This window comes from Sphaeramia orbicularis, chromosome 8 (genome assembly GCF_902148855.1).
Source record: "Sphaeramia orbicularis chromosome 8, fSphaOr1.1, whole genome shotgun sequence".
In the NCBI taxonomy this organism is placed as follows: domain Eukaryota; kingdom Metazoa; phylum Chordata; class Actinopteri; order Kurtiformes; family Apogonidae; genus Sphaeramia; species Sphaeramia orbicularis.
The window spans coordinates 11,827,093-11,851,530 of record NC_043964.1 but is presented as its reverse complement, the minus strand read 5'-3'; the positions used below and the strand labels follow the sequence as shown (position 1 = coordinate 11,851,530).

The window sequence follows — 24,438 nt, the reverse complement described above, 5'->3', positions numbered from 1 at the left end:
TTGACACATTTGGATGTTCACCAGAGGCCTTTCCAGTGACACTACAAGACTGTCATTAATGAGGAAGGAGGCAGAACTTCGGCAATTTAGAAAAGGAATTACCAATTTGTTAGACATGTTTATGTTATAATATGTTTTTGTTTGTTCAAAAATAATAATATTACAGCATTGAGACCTGATTTATCAAATATGATACAAAATTGAAACTCATACTTGAAAATGGATATTTGAAAAAAAAAAAATGGGGTTGTTCAGAAGGACCAATAAAGGCTCCAGTTTCAAAGAACTGGAATTTCCCGTGAATGATGCAAATGGTTCAGGCTTTACAGGGTTAAAATAAATCATATCAGTGAAATAATTCAAGCAAAATGCACATTGTCAGCTCTTCATCGTCATCGAATTTGACACGTTTGGATGTATATTTGCCATATTTGCCTTTTCTATTCCACATTGGACACAATCAGAGTAACATTTCTTCAGTGCAACCTTTAAAGCTCATACATTTTTATTTCTTCTACATATAATAATCCTTTTTTTCTCCACTGCGCCCCAGGAAATGTTAGCTAACACTAACAAAACACATTTCTCTGCCTGATATTTTGGTTTTGTTTTTACATGCTCATATTCTAACATCACTTACACATTTGAATTTCTTTGTCTTTTTTTATCTAATTTTTTGTGGTTCTGTGGTTTATTGGACGTCACTTGTTAGCAGATGTTGCTGACAGTTCAACTCATTGTTATTTTTTCTGCATGCCTTCACATATGTGTGATACAGTACACATGACCCCTTCCTCTGTTCCGGTGTTGGATGTCAGAGTTCACAGATCCAGCTTTAACAGGAGCTGCAACTAGTGCCTTTACAACGAGCTTTGATGGATTGTGTGTCTGTGTGTCACCCAGGCAGTGTGGCCAGTGTAGATAAGAGCCCCTTATGAGGTGAAAAGCCCTCTTCATTCTGCCGTATCCCCTCCCAGCACCAACAGCAGGAATAAGGAATGTCACAGCCGTTCATCCTTTGGGCAGTGTTCATCCTCTCCTGCAGCGTCCAGGTGGGTGACAAGACCATGCACACATACATGTACACACACATACACATACATATATACACATACATACATACATATATACACATATATAGACATTCATACATGCATACATACATACATACATACATACATACATACATACATACATACATATGCATACACATATATACTCATACATACACATATGCACATACATAATCATATATACACACATACATACATACATACATACATACATACATACATACATACATACATACACATATGCACATACAAAAACAGATATACACACACATACACATATACACACACATGTATATACACATACATACACATATGCACATACATAAACATATATACACACATATACATGTACATACATATACATACATATATACATATATACACATACATATATACACATACATAAACATATATACACATACACGTAGATACACATACATGTACATATACACATACACATAGATATACACATACACACATATACATACATGTACATATATGTATATATACACAAACATACACGTACATGTACATACACATACGTGTATATACACATACACTTACATATACACGTACATATACATATACATACGTATACGTACACATACACGTACATGTACAGACACATATATACACATACATACACATAGATATACACACATACATACATGTATATACACATACATGTACATATATATACACAAACATACACATACATACATGTACATAACCATACATAGACATACATGTATATGCACATACACACACATACTTGTACATGCATACATACACATATTCATACATTTACATACACATACTTATACATACACACATATACACGTACACATACATATACATATACATACACACACACACACACACACACACACCCGCACACACACACACACACACACACACACACACACACACACACGTACACGTACATGCACATTCGTTTACATACACATGTACGTGCATAACCTCAATCTGTCCTTCCAGATCGGGGGGTTTCATTTTCTTTGAGCCAAACCAGATATTCTTGGTGTGGAAACTTAAACAAACGTCTGCTAATGACATGAATGTTCACAGGGACAATAAATCAGCCTGTCCACAGGCCCACACACATGCAGCTACCGTGTATATGAAGTGGAGTGAAACAAATGAACACCGATTCAGTTAATGCACCCATTTTGTCTTCATGGTTTGAGTGTTTTTTTTTTGGGTTCATCTACTTACAGTACAGTAATGAATTCACAGATAATGCAGCTGTCAGGATAAGTGCAGCTGTTTGGATCCTCCTCATTGGGATGTGCTCTGCTGGTTCCTCAGGTGTGTCCTGCTGTTACCCTGGATAAGCTGCAGGAGAGCTGGAAACTCTACACAGAGGAGTGTGACCGCAACAACAGCCGCGATCCGCCCAGCACCGGTGAGCGTCACACACTGCAGCTTTATTGGTCAACCTGTGTCCAAGATAATACAAATGGGAACAAATGACTGATTTTATTATTCAGTCAAACAGGGAAGTCCAGGTTAAATTTAGACAGATGTTATTTACACGAGGTGGAACATCCAACCGTGTTCTCCATACCCTGGTATTTATAGGCCTAATACTGGATGATATTTACACCTGAGTGAAACGTATTAATGCTGCAGAAGGTCCTGTTTATCCCAAACCATAATATTTGAACTCTAATCCAACCCTGGAGTTCTGATGCTTAAATCAATGAAATGGAAAACTCTGCTTATAGGAATCAGTGGTTTCCTGCCACAGCTCCACTCCCCTGTAGTGCCAGTGAGTGAATAGACACTTACTTTAGATTGTATTTAACATTAAATATGATTGGATTTTGTGCACATATTTAGGTGTAAATAGCAGCAAGATCTAAATAGACACTCGTGAAGTATCAGGACACTTTGAAATCAGGTTTTTCATAGTAATGTAGGCTTCACTATTAATAACAAATGGATTTTATGTTGCAATAATTATCTATTTGTCATCTAAATGCCTTTTTTTTTTTTTTTACAAACGTCACTTTTAATTGGTGTGTTATCTGTACATATTATAAGCTTTCCATGTTTATGTTCACACCACATCAAATACAGAGGTGATTTCTCATAGACTGCAAGGGAAGCCCGGCTTCCCCTAAAATTATGAAAATGAAATGGTTAAATCTGTTCGGTTGTGTTGACATTTCATTGACTACAAATGTGTCAGAACACGTTCATCTCACAGACGAGTTCGTTCAGAATCAGCTTTATCACAAATCAACAGACTTGATGTTGTTCACTTCTCATACATTCCCGTTGCGCTGTTTTCTCATTCAATCTCTGCTCAGTGCATTTGTCCGTAGACGCTCAGCGTCCATGCACTTCAATGGGACTGAGTGGAACAGTTTTTTTCATTGCCTCAAAACTGGACAGTAATTGGATAAATGCCACCATGTTGTCCCACCCCCGGACGCTCGGCGTCTCTGGGGTTGAATGGAGCTGTGGGCGGAGCTCGGCCGGGCTGGATGCTAGGATTTCAAATGTTGATTGGAGGATCAGTCAAAAGGCTGAATCCCATTTGATTGACAGCTAGTTTGAGATCTACTCCTTCACTGACACAGTTCAGTTTAATACCGCCGCACATTCTGCTGTGAAATCGAGAGAGAAACCACTACGAAATTACTTGTTCATTTCTTACACTGTAAATAAAACACACTCATTGTACTTCCTTGTTTCAATTTTACATAATTTCAACGTTTTCTTGTTTAGTTGGTATGATAAGGTCAGTGACTATTTTCTTAAAAAGGAACGGAGGGACGAATTTATGTTTAAATAACTTGACATTTTTTCATGTAAGCCGACAATGAGCTTCCCCTGTCTGAAAGACGAGCAGCCGCCACTGATCAAATACCACGCGATTAGTAGGTAGGGGTTAGGGTTAGGTTTAGGATTAAGTTTAGGGTTAGGGTTATGTTTACGCATTTGGCAGACGCTTTTTTCCAAAGCGACTTACAGGGGAAAACCAATTAAATCACTCAATCAATCAAATTTTATTTATATAGCGCCAGATCACAAGAAAGTTATCTCTTGACATTTTATATATAGAGTTGGTCAAAACCAGACTCTAAGTCAATTCTACAGAAACCCAACAGAATCAGGTTAGGGCTAGGGTTTGGTTAAGGGTTAGGATTAAGTTTAGGGTTAGGATTAAGTTTAGGGTTACGATTTCCATTTAGGGTTAGGGTTAGGATTAGGGTTAGGTTTAGGGTTAGGATTAGGTTTAGGGTTAGGGTTTGGTTAAGGGTTAGGATTAAGTTTTGGGTTAGGGTTAGGGGTTAAGGATATGTAAACCAGAGATCTTGGCGTACATTGACACGTGATCAAATGGCGTTGACTAACATGTGAAAGGATGAAAATGCGTTCGTATAACACGCCAAATGCCATAAGAACTGGTGTGACATACAACATTATTTCATGAGATCAGTCTGATCCATGGTATAAAAACTCCTCGTGTTGTCACTTCATTCCCTCTGTCCTCACTCTGACAGAAGGTTAACCCCATGCTCATGTGTAAAGAACAGGAATGTGTTTAGTGTTATGTTAAACACAGCTCTTCAGTTACATTACAGTCTGTTATCATATGTTTTATGGAGGCACAGATTATCCAGACACACTCTGCACAGAACCGCACTACTCCACAGCACTCACATACTATAGATGGAATCCCATAAGCCACTGCAGAGGAGTTTGGACACACCACTAACTACACAGTAAATTTGCCAGTGTAAAAAATGCAGTGTCAAAGTATTTTAATTCTTTTGGAGTTATTCCAACAATGGACAGAGTAAAATTTAACTAGATAACTTCCAGTGTCTGTGAAAATAATTGGAGTTAACAGAGGTTTTACACTGTCAGTGTCATATATTCAGTGTTCAAGTAAATTGACTCTCTCAAAGTTAATTCAACACCAATAAGAGCAAGATACCTTTCAGTGTTCAAAAATAATGACTCTGGAAAGCCCCACCCACCAACCTCTGTGCTCAAACTGAGTGAGAAGTTGGACTCAGGCATCACCATCTTCCTCACATCGAAAAACTGTGTTTGTAAGTTTTTCTAAATAAACTATTGCTTTTGTTATTTCATCCAAGCAGAATCTGTGCAAGAATTTAGTTATGTCGTCGTTGTCAATGTTGGGTTCGTGTTTTCAAACACTGAATTTCAAATGGATAACGTGATAACGGGTCGGCGGCTTTTATTTTACATGTCATTTTATGTTTACTTTTAATTGCAATATTTAATTTTTACTTAGAATAAATCGGGTACAGAAATAAGTGTATCTTTTTTTTGCCCCTGCAGACACTGGGACTATAGTACATCATGTGTAACACTGTTAGGAGGCAGTTAAAAATCAACACTCTTTGGAGTAATTTATTTATCAACATGTAGTGTTAAGTAGGTTTAACACTGGAAAAGTTATTTCTTAACACTTAACTCTTCAGTGTTGAATGTGAATAAAACTATGGGTGTTACTTCTCACATAGTGTAAAACTTGATTGACACTAATTACTAGGCCTGTAAGGGTACACGTACCGAACCGAACTGTTTCGGTACACACCTGTTGGGTTCGGTACACAGCTGTACCGAAACGGCACAGTATGATGAGAAAAAGAAAAAGGAACGAAAGACGTCGTTCGATGCGGAACTTTAAATCTGTGCAAGTTTCAAACGGACATATGGAAGGATGCACACATTGACCCGAAATATGAAATAGCAGCTGATATAAGGTTAAAAAAAACAACAAATATGATGTGAACCTGGAAGGAAGAGACTGAAGACCCTCCACCATCAGTCCAGTCCAGTTTGGATCAGTTCAGGTTCAGGTGAAAGACAACAACGAGGAAAGAGACGGTGATAAGACGGACGTTGTTTGGCCCCGAGGAACTACGGTAGTTCTAAAACACGTACACTAGCTCTGTCTGTCTGTCTGTCTGTCTATCACGCACGCTGTATAATAGAGGAATAAATAGAACGTTGAAAGTATGTAAAGTTTCACTTTCGTTTCACAACAGCGTTCGTTACGTTAGTTATGGACCGCACCCCCAGGTATATAACTGCGCGCCCCCCCTACCCCCCAGCTCCGACAAAAAAAAAAAAAAATACCCTGTGCACACAGGCATACACAAATACACACAGTGTCCTAAACAGTTTATTCTCTGTCCTAAAATAAATAATTTGGTTCATTGTCTTGTCAAAGTTTCTCTTCAGTTTGTTTAAACAGAATACCAGTTTACCCTCTTCTTAATGTTGCACTTCATATGGAATTTTTATCATGTATTATTTATTTATTTATTTATTTGTATTATTTATTATGTATTTGTTATTTTTCTGCAGAATGTGAACTGACAGAACTGTGATTAGATTTTTCTTGTTTGTTCGAAACTACCTTTCAGGGAAAAGTGCAATACTAATGTTTAAAATGCATTTAGTAATATTAATAATTTATTTTATTTTCTATTTGATTTGTAGCAGCAGAATTATATTATTCCTGTTTTACTATATTCTATTGTCTCCAAAAATTGGGGGAAAAATGTTAAAAAATTCATAAATGCATTAATAGACATTTTGAGGGGTTTTCTTTCTTCCCGTACCGAACGGAAAAAAAACAAACAAACCGTGGCTTTGAAAACCGAAAACGTACCGAACTGAAAATTTTGTGTACCGTTACAGGCCTACTAATTAGTGTAGTGTAGTGTAAAATATTAACTCTTACTAGAGTAAAATTGACTCTGGAAATGTAACTCTATGTTTAGTGTAAATTTTACACATTGTAGATAGGGACCATATGTTCACTGAGGTAGTGTTAAAATTAACTCTTTAAGTGTTATATAAACACTGGCGATTTTACTGTGTACACCTGCACGCACACTAACACTGTGTACAGATGATGAAAGGTGTGGAGGAAGCTGAAGGTCATCGACGGCCGACTCCGCTCTGAAGTCAAGATGAAAGAGCATGACATCCTGATGCCATAATAGCGCTGAGGAAATGTGAAAATTGGAGCTCTAACATGTTTTCTGTGTCCAGGTCTGGTGTGCAACAGGACTTTTGACGGTTATGCATGTTGGCCTGATGGTCTTCCCAACACCACCATCAGCGTGTCATGTCCGTGGTATCTGCCGTGGTACAATGAAGGTAAGTGTAGATGAGGATGCACAGGCTAATTTAGCCTCTCTCGCTGATGACTGGTCTTTTCCAGTAAATCACAGACTGACTCTGAGTGTGTCTGTGTGTTATAGTTCAGCACGGCATGATTTATCAGGAATGTGACGCAAACGGCCAGTGGGTTGTCACCAAGAATACCAGCGAGTGTGACTCTAATGATCTCAGACCGGTAAGATATCACATCCTCTTGTTTCCCAGTGGAAGGAAGCTGGTATGAAGATGCAACATGGCAGAAAAAAAAGAAAAAAAATGGACTGTTTTGTCTGCATTTAAAGAATATACAATCAGCCTTTAGTCAGTTCCTGGTTAACCCTGTAGCCCCTGAAGCAATTTAAGTGCAATTTGAACAAAATTCTGCCTTTTACTACATGTTTGTGATTTTGTAGATCTGATCTGTACAGACACAGCAACCTTATTTATAAATATTTGCAAATTTCCCAATGGGATGAAAAAGTATCTATCTATCTATCTATCTATCTATCTATCTATCTATCTATCTATCTATCTATCTATCTATCTATCGTTCTATCGTTCTATCGTTCTATCGTTCTATCGTTCTATCTATCGTTCTATCTATCGTTCTATCTATCTATCGTTCTATCTATCTATCGTTCTATCGTTCTATCTATCTATCTATCTATCTATCTATCTATCTATCTATCTATCGTTCTATCTATCGTTCTATCTATCGTTCTATCTATCTATCTATCTATCTATCGTTCTATCTATCGTTCTATCGTTCTATCTATCGTTCTATCATTCTATCTATCTATCTATCTATCTATCTATCTATCTATCTATCTATCTATCTATCTATCTGTCTATCTATCTATCTATCGTTCTATCTATCTATCTATCTATCTATCTATCTATCTATCTATCTATCTATCTATCTATCTGTCTATCTGTCTATCTATCTATCTATCTATCTATCTATCTATCTATCTATCTATCTATCTATCGTTCTATCGTTCTATCGTTCTATCGTTCTATCTATTGTTTTATCATTCTATCGTTCTATCTATTGTTCTATCGTTCTATCGTTCTGTCTATCGTTCTAATCGTTTAACCACTTTGCAAACTATATTAATGTATATATTTTTAAAATAACTATTTATAGCGCACTGACCTCCACTTCCCGTTGGTTGCTTCCTTAGCATTAGCCACATTAGCTGAAGGCCTTAAAAATTTTCAGCCCATGCTTTTATTGTTTTTGTGGTGGCCTTAATTTTAAAGCATTTCAAAAAGACCTTTTGGGTAAACAGCGCCCCCCTCTTAATTGAAAAGGTAGATGATGTTTTCTCTTTCTTTCTTTCTTTCTTTCTTTCTTTCTTTAAATTCTTTACATTTTTTTATTTTTTATTTATTTATTTTTTCATTTTGTTTTTTGTTTTTATTTATTTTTATTTATTTATTTGATGAACCTTATTTAATAAGTGAAGGGGTTTTCTTTTTTAGGCATATTAAGTTTTATATTTCCCAACACTCTTTTTTTTTTTAATAAATGTATTTTTCAAATGAGCAATTGTCTTTTTTATTTGTATGATATTTATTTGGGGACAACGTATTTTAAAATCTAACATTGAATTCCTTTTTTTTTTTTTTTTCCCATTTTTTATTTTGAGACACTTTCTTTCTATTTTAGTTGAAGGGATTTATTGATTGATTGATTGATTGATTTATGTTTAATTATACAAGTTTATTTTAGTTCTTTATACATTTTTTTTATTACAAGTTTTTTTTAGGAGATATTTTATTTTATTATTTTTCAGATACTTCTTTTAAATAAATTGCAATCTCTTTTTTTTTCTTATAGTGGATAATTTTTTCAGCTGTTGCACCCCTGGGCCACCGCAGATCTGTAATACACATGTACAAAAGATAGGTTGAGGCTTAATATTGTTAAAATTGCACATATTTTTCTTAAGAAATGTTGTCTTTTTTTTTAGGTTATTCACATCCACTTTTTTGTTTGGATTTTTTGTAACTGTAAATATTGTATTTTTTATGGTTTAATGTTGGGGTATTTTGCACTTAAAGAAAAAAATGTGGAGTTGTCATTATTTATAGGTTATTATACTATTATTTTACTGGTGAAATTGGGCTGAATGTGACGCCTGAAAGAAAATGAGTTGAGTTTGAGTTGGGTAAAAGGTTAACAGTGAAAAAAAAATAGATGTAAAATGGAAAACCATTCATGCTCCCTTACAGCCGCTCTTATTCTGTGTTCACACTTTCTAAAACCAAAAATCGATCACACAAGCAAAGTTTTTCATTACACTCGGACAACGCTGCCAGCAGAGTCTAAATGTTTACCGAATGCGAGCCAGAGTAGATTTGATCTTGCAAAAGCACTGCGATAAAAATGTGGTGTGACTCAGCTCTCACTCCTACGCTGAGCTGCTTCTATGGTCCAGGGTTCGGTGTTAATGGGTCTGAATGAGCTCCGGTGCCTCGCTGCTGTCTGCCGGCAAATATTTGGCAGCTTTGTCTAAAGTGCTTGAAAACAGTTGGATTCTAAAAATATTTATTTACAGGAAGAAATCACGCAATTTGCACTCAGATGTCAAATATGATTTGTCAAATCTACTGAGGAGTCCATAAATCTGAGTCTGTTTTAACCCCTGTGTTTATACATGGGTGCATCTATGAAACTGGACAGAGGGGCTAAAAATTCAAACCAGATGTGGACTAATGTTATGAAGCAAGTTTGGAAGCACTTTAAGGAACTATTTTTCAGATAAAACACATTTTTATACTTTCTTATATGACTTTTTATACAAAAATCCCCATGTAACATGGTGAAAACACTGGAAAAAATCTAAATCTTACCAAGTGTATTTTTCTCATTTGTAGTCCAAATATCTCATCACACTTAAAATAAGACAAAATCACCTAAAGAGGAACTTTTCGGTGAGAAATAAGAACTGATTTTTTGACAATAGATCTGGAAAATCTTATTTCAAGAAATCTTACTAAGATGATTTTCAGGTGCTTCATTGGAAGATTTTTTTGTTTGAATTAACTGAAAAGATCTTGAGTTAAGCAAAAAAAAAAAAAAAAAAAAAAAAAATATTGAATTAAGCGAAAAAATCTTGAATTAAGAAAAAAAATTGAATTCAGCAAAAAAATCTTGAATTAAGCAAAAAAAAAAAATCTTGAATTAAGCAAAAAAAAAAATTGCTCTTCCATTGGCAGATTTTTTTGCTTAATTCTAGATATTTTTTTTGTTTCATTGAAGATTTTTTTTTTTTTTTGCTTGATTCAAGATTTTTTTTGCTTAATTATTGTGCTCACTTTGCTTTGTGTGCGTGTTTGTTTGATTGTTAGCAAGATAACTCAAAAAGTTATGGATGGATTTTCATGAAATTTTCAGGAAATGTTGAAACTGGCACAAGGAAGAAATTATTAAATATTGGTGGTGATTGGGGGGGGGGGCAGATCTATCTTGGTGGAGGTCTGCGCTCTCCAAGTGCTGCTCTTGTTCAAAATTTTTTTGCTTAATTCAAGATTTTTTTTTTAATTCAAGATTTTTCTTTGCTAAATTCAAGATTTTTTTTTTTTTTTTGCTTAATTCAAGATTTTGTTTCTTAATTGAAGCAAAAAAAAATTTAAAAAAAATCTGCCAATGGAACAAGTGAAAATTATCTTGGTAAGATTTCTTTGAATAAAATTTTTTAGATCTATTGTCTGAAATTAAATTCTTATATCTCACTGAAAAGTTACTCTATAGGTGATTATGTCTTATTTTAAGTGCGATGAGATATTTTGACAAGAAATGAGAAAAATACACTTGGTAGGATTTGGATTTTTGTAGTGAAGGACACAAAAATTATGCACTACTATTTTTTGTAATATCTTTTTATTCTCTCACAGGTACATTTTGGGGATCGAACTAATTATACAAGGCATAAGTGTGTGTTTCACAAAAATCGCCGCTGTTGCAAAATCCCTCATGATTTATTTGTGTTTAAATGGGCAGGTTCTGTATGTAACGCAAGTGGACACGATGGGTTACACACAAAACCTGGAATGAGACTGAGATTCATGAAAAACCGGCATGTCTGGATTAGAAAAACCACTAGGATCATTAAATTTAACACAGTGTCTTTATTTATAGTCTATATAAGACCATTTACAGCCATGTTTTCAGATAAAATGCACTGACACCTCGGTAGTTTTTTATGTCCCAATTTATGTCCTGTTTTTGGCCCCAATATTTTATTAAAAATTCATTAATTATGGGATGGTTGAGAGCAAGAGTATAATGTTTTTTGCATTTATCCTGGGGGGAAATAGGTCTAAATTTCTCTTTTATTATTGGGTCTAAAAAGCAAAATGAACCCAGTTTCATAGAAGCACCCATTACACATTTATCTGTTCTTTAAATGCTGTGTTTTACATTTCCAGCACTACTATGGCTACATCCGCATCATGTACACAGTCGGCTATTCCTTATCGTTTGTGGCTTTGATTTTGGCCCTGGGCATCCTCATATTCTTCAGGTAATTATTCACAGAAACATCATGTGTATTCATTTAACCCTCAGAGACGTAAACAGCTGCTGGCGACGAAAAAAAAAAGTTTAATTACTTTTGTGCCACTAATCCTATCGATACATGTAAATAAGGTAAAATGCAGGTTCTCAGTGTTTCAGCAGCATCAGCTATGAACCATTTGGATGATCAGAACATGTAAATACAGTGATTTTCTCTATTATTGATTCACCAACAAAATCCATGTAATTTAGCAAATGGCAATGATTGTAGATGCTGGTTTTGCAATCAGTTGATTCTAATTAAAAACAAACAAAAAAAAAAAACAAAACACTTTTCTCTAGTTTTTTCTTGGCTTTACTCTGAAATTTTATTAGCATTTGCATCATCATTAAAGTAAACAGTGGAAAATACCAGATTTTGATTGAAAAATGCTAAATGGACAGGATAATATTATAATAAATGGTGCTAAATCACTCTAGAAAGGTTAAATGTAGAGAAAAATAAATTTGATTTTGTTACCACAAAAATAATGGTAGGACTTTAAGAGTTAAAATGGCTAATTATTGTTAAAAAGAAATAATAAAAGTAATGTAAGATAATTGCAAAAAATACATTATGGCCTATGAAGTTGGACTAATTTTGCTTTCAGACACATTCCTCTTTTTATTTGTATTTATACACTTCAGTAATGACCTTTGACCTGGTATATTAGACTAGATTATATTAGACTAGACTAGATTAGATTAGATTAGACTAGATTAGATTAGGTTAGACTAGACTAGACACGATTAGATTTGATTAGATTAGACTACATTAAATTAGATATGATTAGACATGATTAGACTAGATTTGATTTGATTAGACTGGGTTAGATTAGATCTATCTATCTATCTATCTATCTATCTATCTATCTATCTATCTATCTATCTATCTATCTATCTATCTATCTATCTATCTATCTATCTATCTATCTATCATGTAGATGTTCGTAAAATCTCAGATTAAAGTTGAGGGCTATTATATGAAAAAATTTGAAAACTGACGAAAAAGCGACTTTTTCAGCAAAATATATCACTAACTGAACATGAACTAAGTGTCTCCATGTCTCCATCCACTGTCATTGATCCAACTCCATGGGTTTTACTGGTAAATCAATGTTGTAGAAGATGACGGCATTTCCATGGTAACTACGGAACCTCTAACGTCCAAATGGGTCATATCTGATGACCATGAAAAGACGACAAACTGCATTTTACACCAATTATATAGGATTAGTGGATCAGCAGGTATTGAACAGTTTAGATCAGTAGATGGTTTTGGTCAGGGGTAGCTGTTTGGGTCTTTATGGGTTAAATATTCATTTCAAGTCTAAATGTTGAATATAAATCCAAATAACACTGTCTAAGTGTTTTAAATGGTCATAAAAACCATGTCTATTAAAAAGCATTTCAATGTTAGTTGGAATTAAATGTTGTGAAGTGTTGGTGTTCATTTGAGTGTGCACTGAATGCACCATGTTCCACTTGAACGACGACAGCTGGAGTAAATCTAATTTAAAAAAAACAAACAAACAAACTGTTACTCACAATACATGGCAGGAAAAACTTTAGTTGAATTACAAAAAAGCCTCATCTGCTCTAAAGTGACTGTCACCTTCTGTTGGTCAGAAAACTCCACTGCATGAGGAACAACATCCACATGAATCTGTTTGCATCCTTCATCTTGCGAGCGCTGTCAATTCTCATCAAAGACGCTCTGGTGGACGCCTTGCAGGACCTGAGCAGAGACCAGGACCAGGGATTCCCCCGAGCCTCCATGCCTCCAATGGAGATGCTGGTCAACAACGAGGTCAGTGGTGGTGTGAAGAGGCACCGATCTGATAAAAGCACATGTCCTAAAGAAACAATGTACAGAATATCACATCTATAATAGACAGACAGACAGACAGACAGACAGATAGATAGATCAAATCTAATCGTGTATAATCTAATCTAATCTAGTTTAATCTGACCTAATATAATCAAATCTAAATTTTTCTAATCTAATCTAATCTAGTCAAATGTAATCTAATCTAATCTAATTGAATCTAGTAGAATCTAATCTAATATTGTTGAATCTAGTTGAATCTACTCTAATCTAATCTAATCTAGTCTAATCTAATCGTGTCCAGTCTAATCTAATCCAATCTAATCTATTCTAGTCTAATCTAATCTAGTCGAATGTAATCTAATCTAGGCTAATCTAATCTAATATAGTCGAATCTAGTTGAATCTAATCTAATCGTGTCCAGTCTAATCTAATCTAATCTAATCTAGTCTAATCTGACCTAATCTAATCAAATCTAATCATGTCTAGTCTATCTTTATTTTATCTAATCTAATATAATCTAATCTAATCTATTCCAGTCGAATCTAATCTAGTCTAATCTGACGTAATCTAATCAAATCTAATCGTGTCTAGTGTAGTCTAATCTAATTTAATCTAATCTAGTTTAATCTAATGTAATCTAATTGAATCTAATCTAATCTAATCTAATCCAGTCTAATTTAATCTAAAATAGTCGAATCTAGTCGAATCTAATCTAGTTTAATGTAATCTAATTTAACCTAATCTAATCTAGTCTAATCTAATCTAATATAGTCAAATCTAGTTGAATCTAATCTAATTTAACCTAATCTAATCTAATCTAATCTAATCTAGTCTAATCTAATCTAATATAGTCGAATCTAGTCGAATCTAATCTAGTTTAATATAATCTAATCTAATTTAATCTAATCTAGTCTAATCCTATTAATTTATCTGTAAAGAACTGTCAGATTTTATAGGATTTGCAGCAATATTTGTGATTTTAATTTATATAAATATTGAATGAAAATATTCAAGTCAAATCTAAAAAACACTGAAAATCGTATAATGTGGGAGCCTCTCTTAGGAGACATAACTTTATTTTGAAGGTTGTGACAATGTCAGTTTCATTACAAATCTTGATGCATTTGTAATTGTAAAATGTATTTTTTTTTTCCTAACTCGTTACAGTACTGGTCTGAAGACTTGTGTTGGAACCATTCACACCCATTTGTTTCAGTGACTAACCGCTCATATTACAGTAGAAGGTGTAAATAGCTGCAAAACGCCACTCCATGGTAATAATGCTAATGTTGTAAAGGTCAATGGAAGCCACAAACATAACTGTAGCAGCGCTCTGTGAGGGGGGAGGGTCATCCAGGCTGTGATGGGGGGGTCACAGCTGGATGAATGTGGGGTTAAAGTTCCTACTATCTGATGTCTGTCTGTCAGCACAAAACATTAATCCCAGAGGCAGGAGCTCCCATCTGCCACTGCTCTGTTTTTGTTTTTTGTTTTTTTCATATAACTTCACAACTATATGATGTCTAGATAACGGTGGACTGTGTTTCCAGGGGTCATTTAAGGTCCTCAAAGGCCTTAAAATGACTTATGTGTGATGTTGACAGGTCTTAAAAATCACTTGGATTGAATATTGATTGGAAGAAATTTTAAAGGAGTGATTTTTTTTTTTTTTTTTTTTTAAATGGAATTATGCATTTTCAAACATTTCCCTGTGGTCTACATAAATTGTAAATGCTATGTTTGGGTCTGAATTCTTCATTTATTCAACTCCACAGGTCCATCTTCAACCCTACACTGTAAAAAAAAAAATCTGTAATTTAACAGAAATTTCACTGTTTATTTTACAGATTTTTCCTGTATTTTTAAGATACGGGAAAATATCAGGAAAATATCAGTGAAATGACAAAAATAGACTGTGATTTTACATGTCAGATGTAAAATAATATGAAAAAACTGAAACTGTGAATAACCATAAAATTTCCATTTTTTAAAAGAAAATTTTTCTTTTTTCACAGAAAAATACAGTTAAAATACATTTACAAATGTATCATAATTTCACAAATATTTCTTTTCTATTTATGAGATTAAACTGTTAATTTAAAGTTTAATACTGTAAAAAAAATAAATAAATAAAACGAGACAATATTACTGACAATTAACTGTAAAAGAAGTATTTGTTTTGTAAGTTTAACAAGACTTGTTTGTTAATTGACAAATATCTTGTGTAATTATGGGAGGTTTCACAACAAAAATGTTGAATAAATGTATTTTTGTGAATATATAACATGTATAAGCACTGATAAACTGTCCAAATACAGTTTTTATCAGTGGATTGCACAACTTAGTCTCATTAAAAATTATTTATATATATTTTTATAGGTAATTTGATTGTTTTAATACATGTAAATATTCTTTATTAAACAGTCACAAAAATGCAAAATCTTATGTAAAGTTAGGACAAAAAACTATATTTTAATTATGGAAAATTACCATATTTTTTATGAGATGGTTATTTTCCGTTATTTAACAGTATTTTTTCGGCACCCCAGCTGCCGGAATATTAGTTTTACAGTTTTAGTTTTTTTTACGATTTTTTTTTTTTTTTTTTTTACAGTGTATTTCTGAGTAATGACACCAGAAATGTCGTTTTGAGCGCTGGCCCTTTAAATACAAATGAGCCACTTCAGGTCCCGCCCCCTCCAGGTTGTTGGCTGTGCTTTCTGTCTTGTTCAACCAACAACTGAACATTTTAGGAAATCGGGTCTAAGTTTAAACACATTTTCAGTTTTTAGTACAACCGCTGCTGCTGATAAACAGTTATGTCGTACTGGAGAAATGTTCGTTGGAAGTCTTGACCTTATATGTGCAAATGTCGTGATGTAACTAGTTATAAAATGTAACAAATTAAGCAGGATTTGAAACAGGTAGAAATCCACTTGATTTTTACCAGAATAAATATAAAGATAGCTTTGCAGCATCTGGAGGGTTCAAATTCAAACTGTATGAACTATTAGGGTCCAAATACACAAATACATGAACCAAAGACTAATAAATCGGGTTTAGCAAAATATAACCCCTTTAAGACTACTATACAGGGTGGGGAAGCAAAATTTACAATATTTTGAGGCAGGGATTGAAAGACAGTGTATGACCAATTAGTTTATTGAAAGTCATGAGAATTTATTTGCCACAAGAAAATGTACATAATAGAAAATGTTTTTATTCTATGTGTCCTCCTTCTTTCTCAATAACTGCCTTCACACGCTTCCTGAAACTTGCGCAAGTGTTCCTCAAATATTGGGGTGACAACTTCTCCCATTCTTCTTTAATAGTATCTTCCAGACTTTCTGGTAATAGTTTTGCTCATAGTCATTCTCTTCTTTCCATTATAAACAGTCTTTATGGACACTCCAACTATTTTTGAAATCTCCTTTGGTGTGACGAGTGCATTCAGCAAATCACACACTCTTTGACGTTTGCTTTCCTGATTACTCATATGGGCAAAAGTTTCTGAAAAGGTATGGATAATAGTGTTAGGTATGATTATGACATCAATATATGTTTGGTTTCAAAACAATTGACGCAGTGCCTGCTGAGAAAAAACAACTAAATGTTCATTGTAAATTTTGCTTCCCCACCCTGTACAGGACTCAAATGAAAGAAAACATACAGTAATATAAAGGTTATTGAAAGCAATTCTATGAAACTTATATGTGTCTGCATTCATAGTGGTTTCAAACTGGTATTAACCCATAAAAACCCAAAGCATCTACTGATCTAAACTGCTTAATACCTGTTGATCCACTAATCCTGTCAATCCATGTAAGTAATTCAGGTAAAATACAGTTTGTCATCTTTTCATGGTCATCAGATATGACCCATTTGGACATTCAGAAAGTCTGTAGTTACCATGGAAACACTGTCATTTTCTACAACACTAGTCGCTTTTCTATTGACCCTCAAATTGCACAAATATAACTTGTGCATACAAATGTACCTTAAGGAAAAATGACAATTTTGCCAAAACACTCTTTTCGATGGAAAGTTTTTGCGCTGGCAAGAGATGTTTTTTCAGGCATAGCGAAATGGGTATATCACGCAAAACTGCAATGAAAAGACCTTTTTTCTGCAATTAGAGTCAGGTGATGAAAAAAAATGGATGTTGACAGACGTGATAACAAGCGGAGAAGAAGAGTTTCAAAAGGAACACACCAGGAAACTAATTTTTTTTAATTTAGTACGAGATAGAGGGGTAATATATAATAATAATGACTATATCTGTAAATCAACACCATATTTACATTCATCACCATGTTTATGGAATGTCATCTCGCAATAATAAATCAACAAGCCATCACATTTGTGATTCAATGGAAAAACCGACATCACGCACTTCTGTTTTTTCGACATTTAGTAAATATTGATAAAGTTTTGCACAGATGTCCAATGGAAAAGCAACGGTTGATTCACCAGTAAAACCCAATGAGTTTGATAAATAACAGTGGATGGAGACACTTGGTTTATGTTCAGTTAATGATATCTTTGCTGCAAAACTCCCTTTTTGTTATTTTTTTTCTGTTTTGATATAATCTTTGAATAACTCAGAGTTTTCATGAACAACTAAATCAAATATAGGAAAATGAATATACGAAAATACATGATTTACAGTGAAAAATGCAAAAACCAGAGGATCATGTTATAATAAATGGTGATAACTCCATCTGGAAAAATCATCTGGGAACACTCACAAAAGTAGCACTGGGTGTTTATGGGTTAAAAACTCTGCATTTTTGCATCATTTTGGACCAACGCTATTAAAATATCGACAATATCTACTGAAGATGCGGATATCTCGATGAACACTAGTCAACATTTTCCTGTACGTATACCTGCACTTTTTCTGTTTCTGTAGTTCGATCAATGACAGTGGATGGACACTTGGTTTTTGTTCAGTTAATGATATATTTTAACGGAAAAACTCACTTTTTCTTCAGTTTTCGCTGTTTCTATATAATAACCTTTAAATTTACTCTGAGCTTTTATGAACATCTACACAATCAGTGAATTGAATATAGGAAAATACATTCAAAATACAGAGGATAATATATAATAAATGGTGATAAATGACATAAGAAAGGTTAAATAGAGAGACAAATTCATTTATGATCTGGGTCTTTATGAGTTAAATACCACTTTGACACCTGCAGAAACAATCATTTCATCATTTTGTTACTTAAAGTGCACTGTTGTCTTGCAGACGACGGTTGGCTGTCGTATCGCTGTGGTGATGATGCAGTACAGCATCATGGCCAACAGCTATTGGCTGCTGGTGGAGGGCATCTACCTCCACAACCTCCTGGTCATCACCGTGTTCACCGAGAGGAACTACTTCAAAATCTACCTGTGCATCGGCTGGGGTGAGCTGGTCTCAACAATATATAAGTGATAATGGTAAAAGTGTAGAGAAAGAACTGTGGAAAACAATGATGTCAGGAGTTATTCTCATTGTTCCCATTGATGAAATACTGATTTACACACAGTCGCAAAAAAAAAAATTATTAGTCCACCCTTGTTTTCTTCAATTTCTTGTTTATTTTAATGCCTGGTACAACTACAGGTACATTTGTTTGGACAAATATAATGACAACAACACAAATAGCTCATAGTAGTTTAATGTCAGAGCTGATATCTATCCATTTTCCATGTTTTCTTGATAATAATCAAAATCACTTCAGTTCTTACATCAATATCTATGGCTGTAGGAGCCGTAAGCACTGTGTGGGTTTTCTTTGGTTTTTCTCTTATTTGTGTGACGTCATGATATTGGCACCTGTTACGTGTGGCACTGTGGGTGTGGTGTTGTCTATTAAGTCTCTGTGCTCACCTGGGTGTGTAAGTGGCCTGGATCATGGCGGCGGGGTGAGCCTGGGGAGAAACTTTCTGTTGACCGTCATTATCATCCTTATCACCGTCACCGTTGTCTTTGTCACTGGCTATGAGGGTATCCTTGCACAGCATTGAATATACGACGATTGAAGTAAGTGCTTGTTTCCTGTGCTTGTGATATGGATAATAAACCTCATGAACGTTTGTAATGGTGAGTCTGACGCGTCTTCAGTGTGAACCCCCATGTCTTAGCCTGCCGCGGCGTTTGGATTGTTTTTTTTTTTTTATTGCTTATACGCCGCAATATTTTGTCAACAGAAAATTTTTGTTGAAGCGTGGATCGTCGTACTTTCGGACAACCTTTTGTCGGATGCTTGATAATGTGGTGCCTGTAGTAAGTTGTAAACGAAAGACGGGGACGCGCATGGGATCCTCGTTCACGTCATTCATTCACAAATCTGCTGCTACGACTCGCATTTCCTTTTTCCACTCGCCTTTACAATAAGGGATCGTATGTTTTGATACATGTTCAGCGTGTTTGTCAATAAAGAGCGCTATTCCCCGGCTAGGCTCAGTGGTACTTTCACACAAGGTGATCGTACTGGTTTTGTTTCTTTTTGGGACTTTGGCTAATGTTTTGGTTCGTGTGTCAAGCGGGTGAAGCATTGCGCTTGGGAGTGCCGCCGTAGCTCTGGTTCTAAGACCGTCAGTCTGGTTCTAGGCTATCGGTATCCAGGTACATAAATACCCACCGCTAGTATGCACAGAAGACTAGGGTTGAGTTTAGCTTAGCTCCTGTGGATAGTTTAGGGGGAATAAAAAGACAACGTGCTGCATCTTCTTAAAGTAGAAATAAATACAACAAATAAGAGTAAATAAATAAATCATTGTGTTTGGTGTTGAGCAGATTGTGATTGTTGTTTTTTTTGTGTGAATGAAAATGGAGGAAAATGATAACGGATCTGATGATGTGAATGAAGTCACGGAAAAGAGAAAATCAAAACTTACTGTCAAGGCTTATGAACATAAACTGGAAAGGCTTCAAGACGAACGCCAAACAAAAGTAAGAAAGATTAAGGGTGAAATAAGACAAATTAAAGAGCTGATGCAGAGTGTGGAAAATGCTGCAAAAATACGGTTATGTCTTCAGAATATAACAACGCTGTTCGATGAGGCTACTCAACTTCATGATGTTTTAATGTCTATGCTCCCATTAGAAGAAAAGGAAAAACAGAATGCATGGTTTGACAGTGTTGAAGAGCACAAAACTGGTTTTGTGAATGAGGTTAATAAGTGGCTCCTGGATGTGCCAGCCACATTACAGCCACCAACAGAGGGCGTTGTTGGCCCTTCATGTGAGTCTACTGTTTCCAATGGTAAAACATCATGTATTCTAAAAAATGTGGAAGATGACATTCAGCCATGTGATAGTGTTTCTAATGTGTCAAGTAAAGTAAAGAAACGCAGTACAGTGGTAAGTAGGTGTCTTTCCACTACATCGTCAGCCCGGCTGAAAGCTGAAGCTGAGACAGCCGCTCTCCTGGCCCGTCAGAAAGTGCTGAAGGAGATGCATGCAATAGAACAGCAACAGGAGCTGTTGAGGAGAAAGAAAGAGGTGCTAGATTTAGACATGGAACTGGCTGCTTCTATGGCTAAAATGACTGTGTTAAAGGCCTCAGAAGGATCTCGTGTGTCTCGTGTTTCCACCAAGACAAATGGGATGAACTCTTATTTGGAAAGAGGTAGGAGAGTAGAGTTGAATGCTGATGCTGCAACATTTGTGCCTGTATTCACCCCCCAGCCACTTCTGAAAGAACCTGTGGGTGAGGCTGTGCCTTCAGACTGTCCTGTTGTAAGGCCTAAGATAAGACACAGAGCTGGGTCTCCCATCACAGTGACTGGGGCCGGTCTGACCATAATACCAGAAGGTGTTTCACATCAGTCAACTGAGACAACTTCTCATCCTCAGTTTGACCCTGTTGCACCTATAACAGAAAACAATTCTGATCAGCGTTTAATTACAGTTCTGGAGAAGCAAAATGAAATTACATCTCTATTAGTGAAACAACAGTCACTCTTTCTCTTACCCAAACGGGACCTGCAGTTTTTTGATGGAGATCCTCTGCAATATCAAACTTTCATAAAAGCTTTTGAACATAACATCGAAGGAAGAACTCAAAACCATAAGGACTGTTTGTATTACCTTGAACAGTACACTAGAGGTCAGCCCAGGGATCTGGTCCGAAGCTGCCAACATCTGCCTGCTGTCCATGGATACGTCAGAGCCAGAGCACTGCTTTTAGAGCATTTTGGGGATCCATTCAAGGTAGCTTCTGCCTACATGGATAAAGTGTTGTCCTGGCCCATGATTAAAGGAGAAGACATTAAGGCTTTGAAGGCGTACAGTCTTATGCTACAGGAGTGTTGTAACTCGATGGGAGATTCTGTTAGTGATCTCAATGTGCCAATTAATATGCAAACTATTGTGAAGAAACTGCCTTATAAGCTGCGGGATCGCTGGAGAAGTGTGGCCTGTGAGGTACAGGAGAAGTTTCGCCGTAGAGCTACTTTTTGCGATATTGTTGACTTTGTGGAGAGGCAAGTTAAAATAGCAAGTGACCCTCTATTTGGAGATATACAAGATTCACCAGGAACAGTAAGAAAGGACTCTAAAACGGTTAAGTCACGAACAAGTCCAAGGCCCAGAGGAAGTAGTTTTGCCACAACTATCGCACCTGTGGAGAGAAGAGTGGAACCTGTGAAAAGAGAGAAGAACTCACCGGTAAAAATCTGCCTATTTTGTGGAGCTGGTCATTCTTTAGATGTTTGCCTTCTGTTGGAAAAAAGGACACAAAGTGAGAAGATGTCTTTTTTGAAGGAACATAAGATGTGCTTTGGTTGCCTGTGCATTGGGCACATGAGCAAAGATTGCAGAAAACGTTTGGTTTGTCGATTATGCAATCTCAAGCACCCTACGTTGTTGCATGACCACTCGAAGGTTAGACAGAAGAGTTCAGTGCAGGTTAGTGATGGTTCAGAAATGGCCAGAGGAGGTGCTGTGGTGTCTGTTCAGACTAGTGGTTTGACTGGGGCCGGTAAAATGGACTGTGCATTATCGATTCTGCCTGTTCAGGTGAAGTCCAAAAGGGGACATGAGACCCTGGTCACTTATGCATTCTTGGATCCAGGGAGCACGGCCTCGTTTTGTACAGAGCGACTCATGAACCGCCTGAATCTGTCCGGTAGGAAACTTGGAATTCTGCTTAGAACAATGGGGCAAGAAAAGGTTGTGGACAGCTACTTGCTCTCAGATTTGGAAGTTGCAGGATTGGATTCGAATGATTACATCAATTTACCAGAAATCTTCACTCAAGGTTGCATGCCTGTTCATCATGGGAACATTCCACAGTCAAAGGATCTCCAAAGATGGCCGCACCTGAGACACATAAAAACACCGGTGATTGATGCTGATGTGGACCTTCTGATTGGCATAAACGTTCCTCAAGCACTAGAGCCCTGGGAAGTGGTTCGAGCTGTGGATGGTGGCCCATATGCCATCAAGACCGTCCTGGGTTGGACAGTGAATGGACCACTCCATGGTGAATGCCAGATCAGCACTAATGGTTCTCAGCCTGATGTTACAGTGAACCGGATTTCAGTAGCAAAGCTTGATGAGCTTTGGGAAAAGCAGTTAAAGGTGGATTTCCCTGAAACTGTGCTGGATGAACAGCCTGGTCTTTCCAGGGAGGATCAGCGCTTTATGGAATCTGTATCAGAGTCATCCAAGCTTATTGATGGGCATTACACAATTGGATTGCCAATAAGACAACGAAACCTCAAAATGCCAAACAATAAGACAGTCGCAGAACAGCGTGCACAAAGTCTGAAAAGGCGCTTAAACAAAGACCAGTCCTTTCGCTCTGATTATGTCGTTTTTATGTCTGGGATGCTTGCTAGTGGTTATTCAGAAAGGGTTCCATCTGAGCAGTTACATCGTTCCGATGGGAAGGTGTGGTACATCCCACATCATGGTGTGTATCACCCTAGAAAGAAAAAACTAAGGGTTGTGTTTGACTGTGGTGCCACATTCCAGGGAACCTCTTTGAACTCCCAGCTTCTTCAAGGTCCAGATTTGACAAACTCATTGGTAGGAGTCCTCACAAGGTTTCGTAAAGAATCTGTGGTGCTCATGGCAGATATTGAGGCCATGTTTCATCAGGTCAGGGTGCCAGCTGAAGACTGTGACCTGTTGAGATTTTTGTGGTGGCCTGAGGGAGATTGTGCGCAAGAGGTGGTTGAGTACAGAATGAAGGCACATCTGTTTGGTGCTACGTCCTCCCCTAGTTGTGCCTGTTTTGCCCTGAGGAAGTGTGCTGAAGACAATCAGGAGCACTTTAGTCCTTTGGCAGTTAATGTTCTACTTCACCATTTCTATGTTGACGATTGTCTGGTGTCCGTTGGCTCTGAGGAGGAAGCAGTGTCTCTGTACCAAGAGCTTCATGCGCTGTGCGCTGAAGGTGGTTTCAAGCTCACAAAATGGATCAGTAACCGGCGCACAGTGCTTACTGCTATTCCTCTAGAGGAAAGGGCCAAGGAAGTGAAAGATCTGGATTTGGACAGTGATGCCTTACCTGTGGAGCGTGTCTTGGGTGTTCAGTGGTGTGTCCAGTCCGACTCGTTCAAATTTAAGATCATACTCAGGAATCGTCCGATTACAAGGCGAGGAATTCTGTCTGTTATTAGCTCCATCTATGACCCACTTGGTTTCTTGGCACCTGTTGTTTTGTCCGCCAAGAAAATCCTCCATGACCTTTGTAGGAGACGTTTGGGATGGGATGATCCTCTGCCTTCTTCAGTTGTTAGGGAGTGGATGGCTTGGTTGGAAGACCTCCACCATCTCG

At 36.4% G+C, this 24,438-nt stretch overlaps 1 protein-coding gene across 3 annotated transcripts in view; it reads left to right on the top strand.

Moving 5' to 3' along the window:
* Nucleotides 1-24,438, top strand: part of gcgra (glucagon receptor a) — a 169,266-nt gene that overhangs the window by 118,442 nt on the left and 26,386 nt on the right. For all 3 annotated transcript variants that reach the window (XM_030141402.1, XM_030141404.1, XM_030141403.1), the window contains exons 2-8: nt 904-1,052; nt 2,403-2,499; nt 7,146-7,253; nt 7,358-7,452; nt 11,694-11,788; nt 13,450-13,630; nt 18,909-19,068. In XM_030141402.1, coding sequence (XP_029997262.1) covers nt 999-1,052; nt 2,403-2,499; nt 7,146-7,253; nt 7,358-7,452; nt 11,694-11,788; nt 13,450-13,630; nt 18,909-19,068 — 790 coding nt within the window. In that variant the 5' untranslated portion in view covers nt 904-998. The remainder of the gene's footprint in view (nt 1-903; nt 1,053-2,402; nt 2,500-7,145; nt 7,254-7,357; nt 7,453-11,693; nt 11,789-13,449; nt 13,631-18,908; nt 19,069-24,438) is intronic.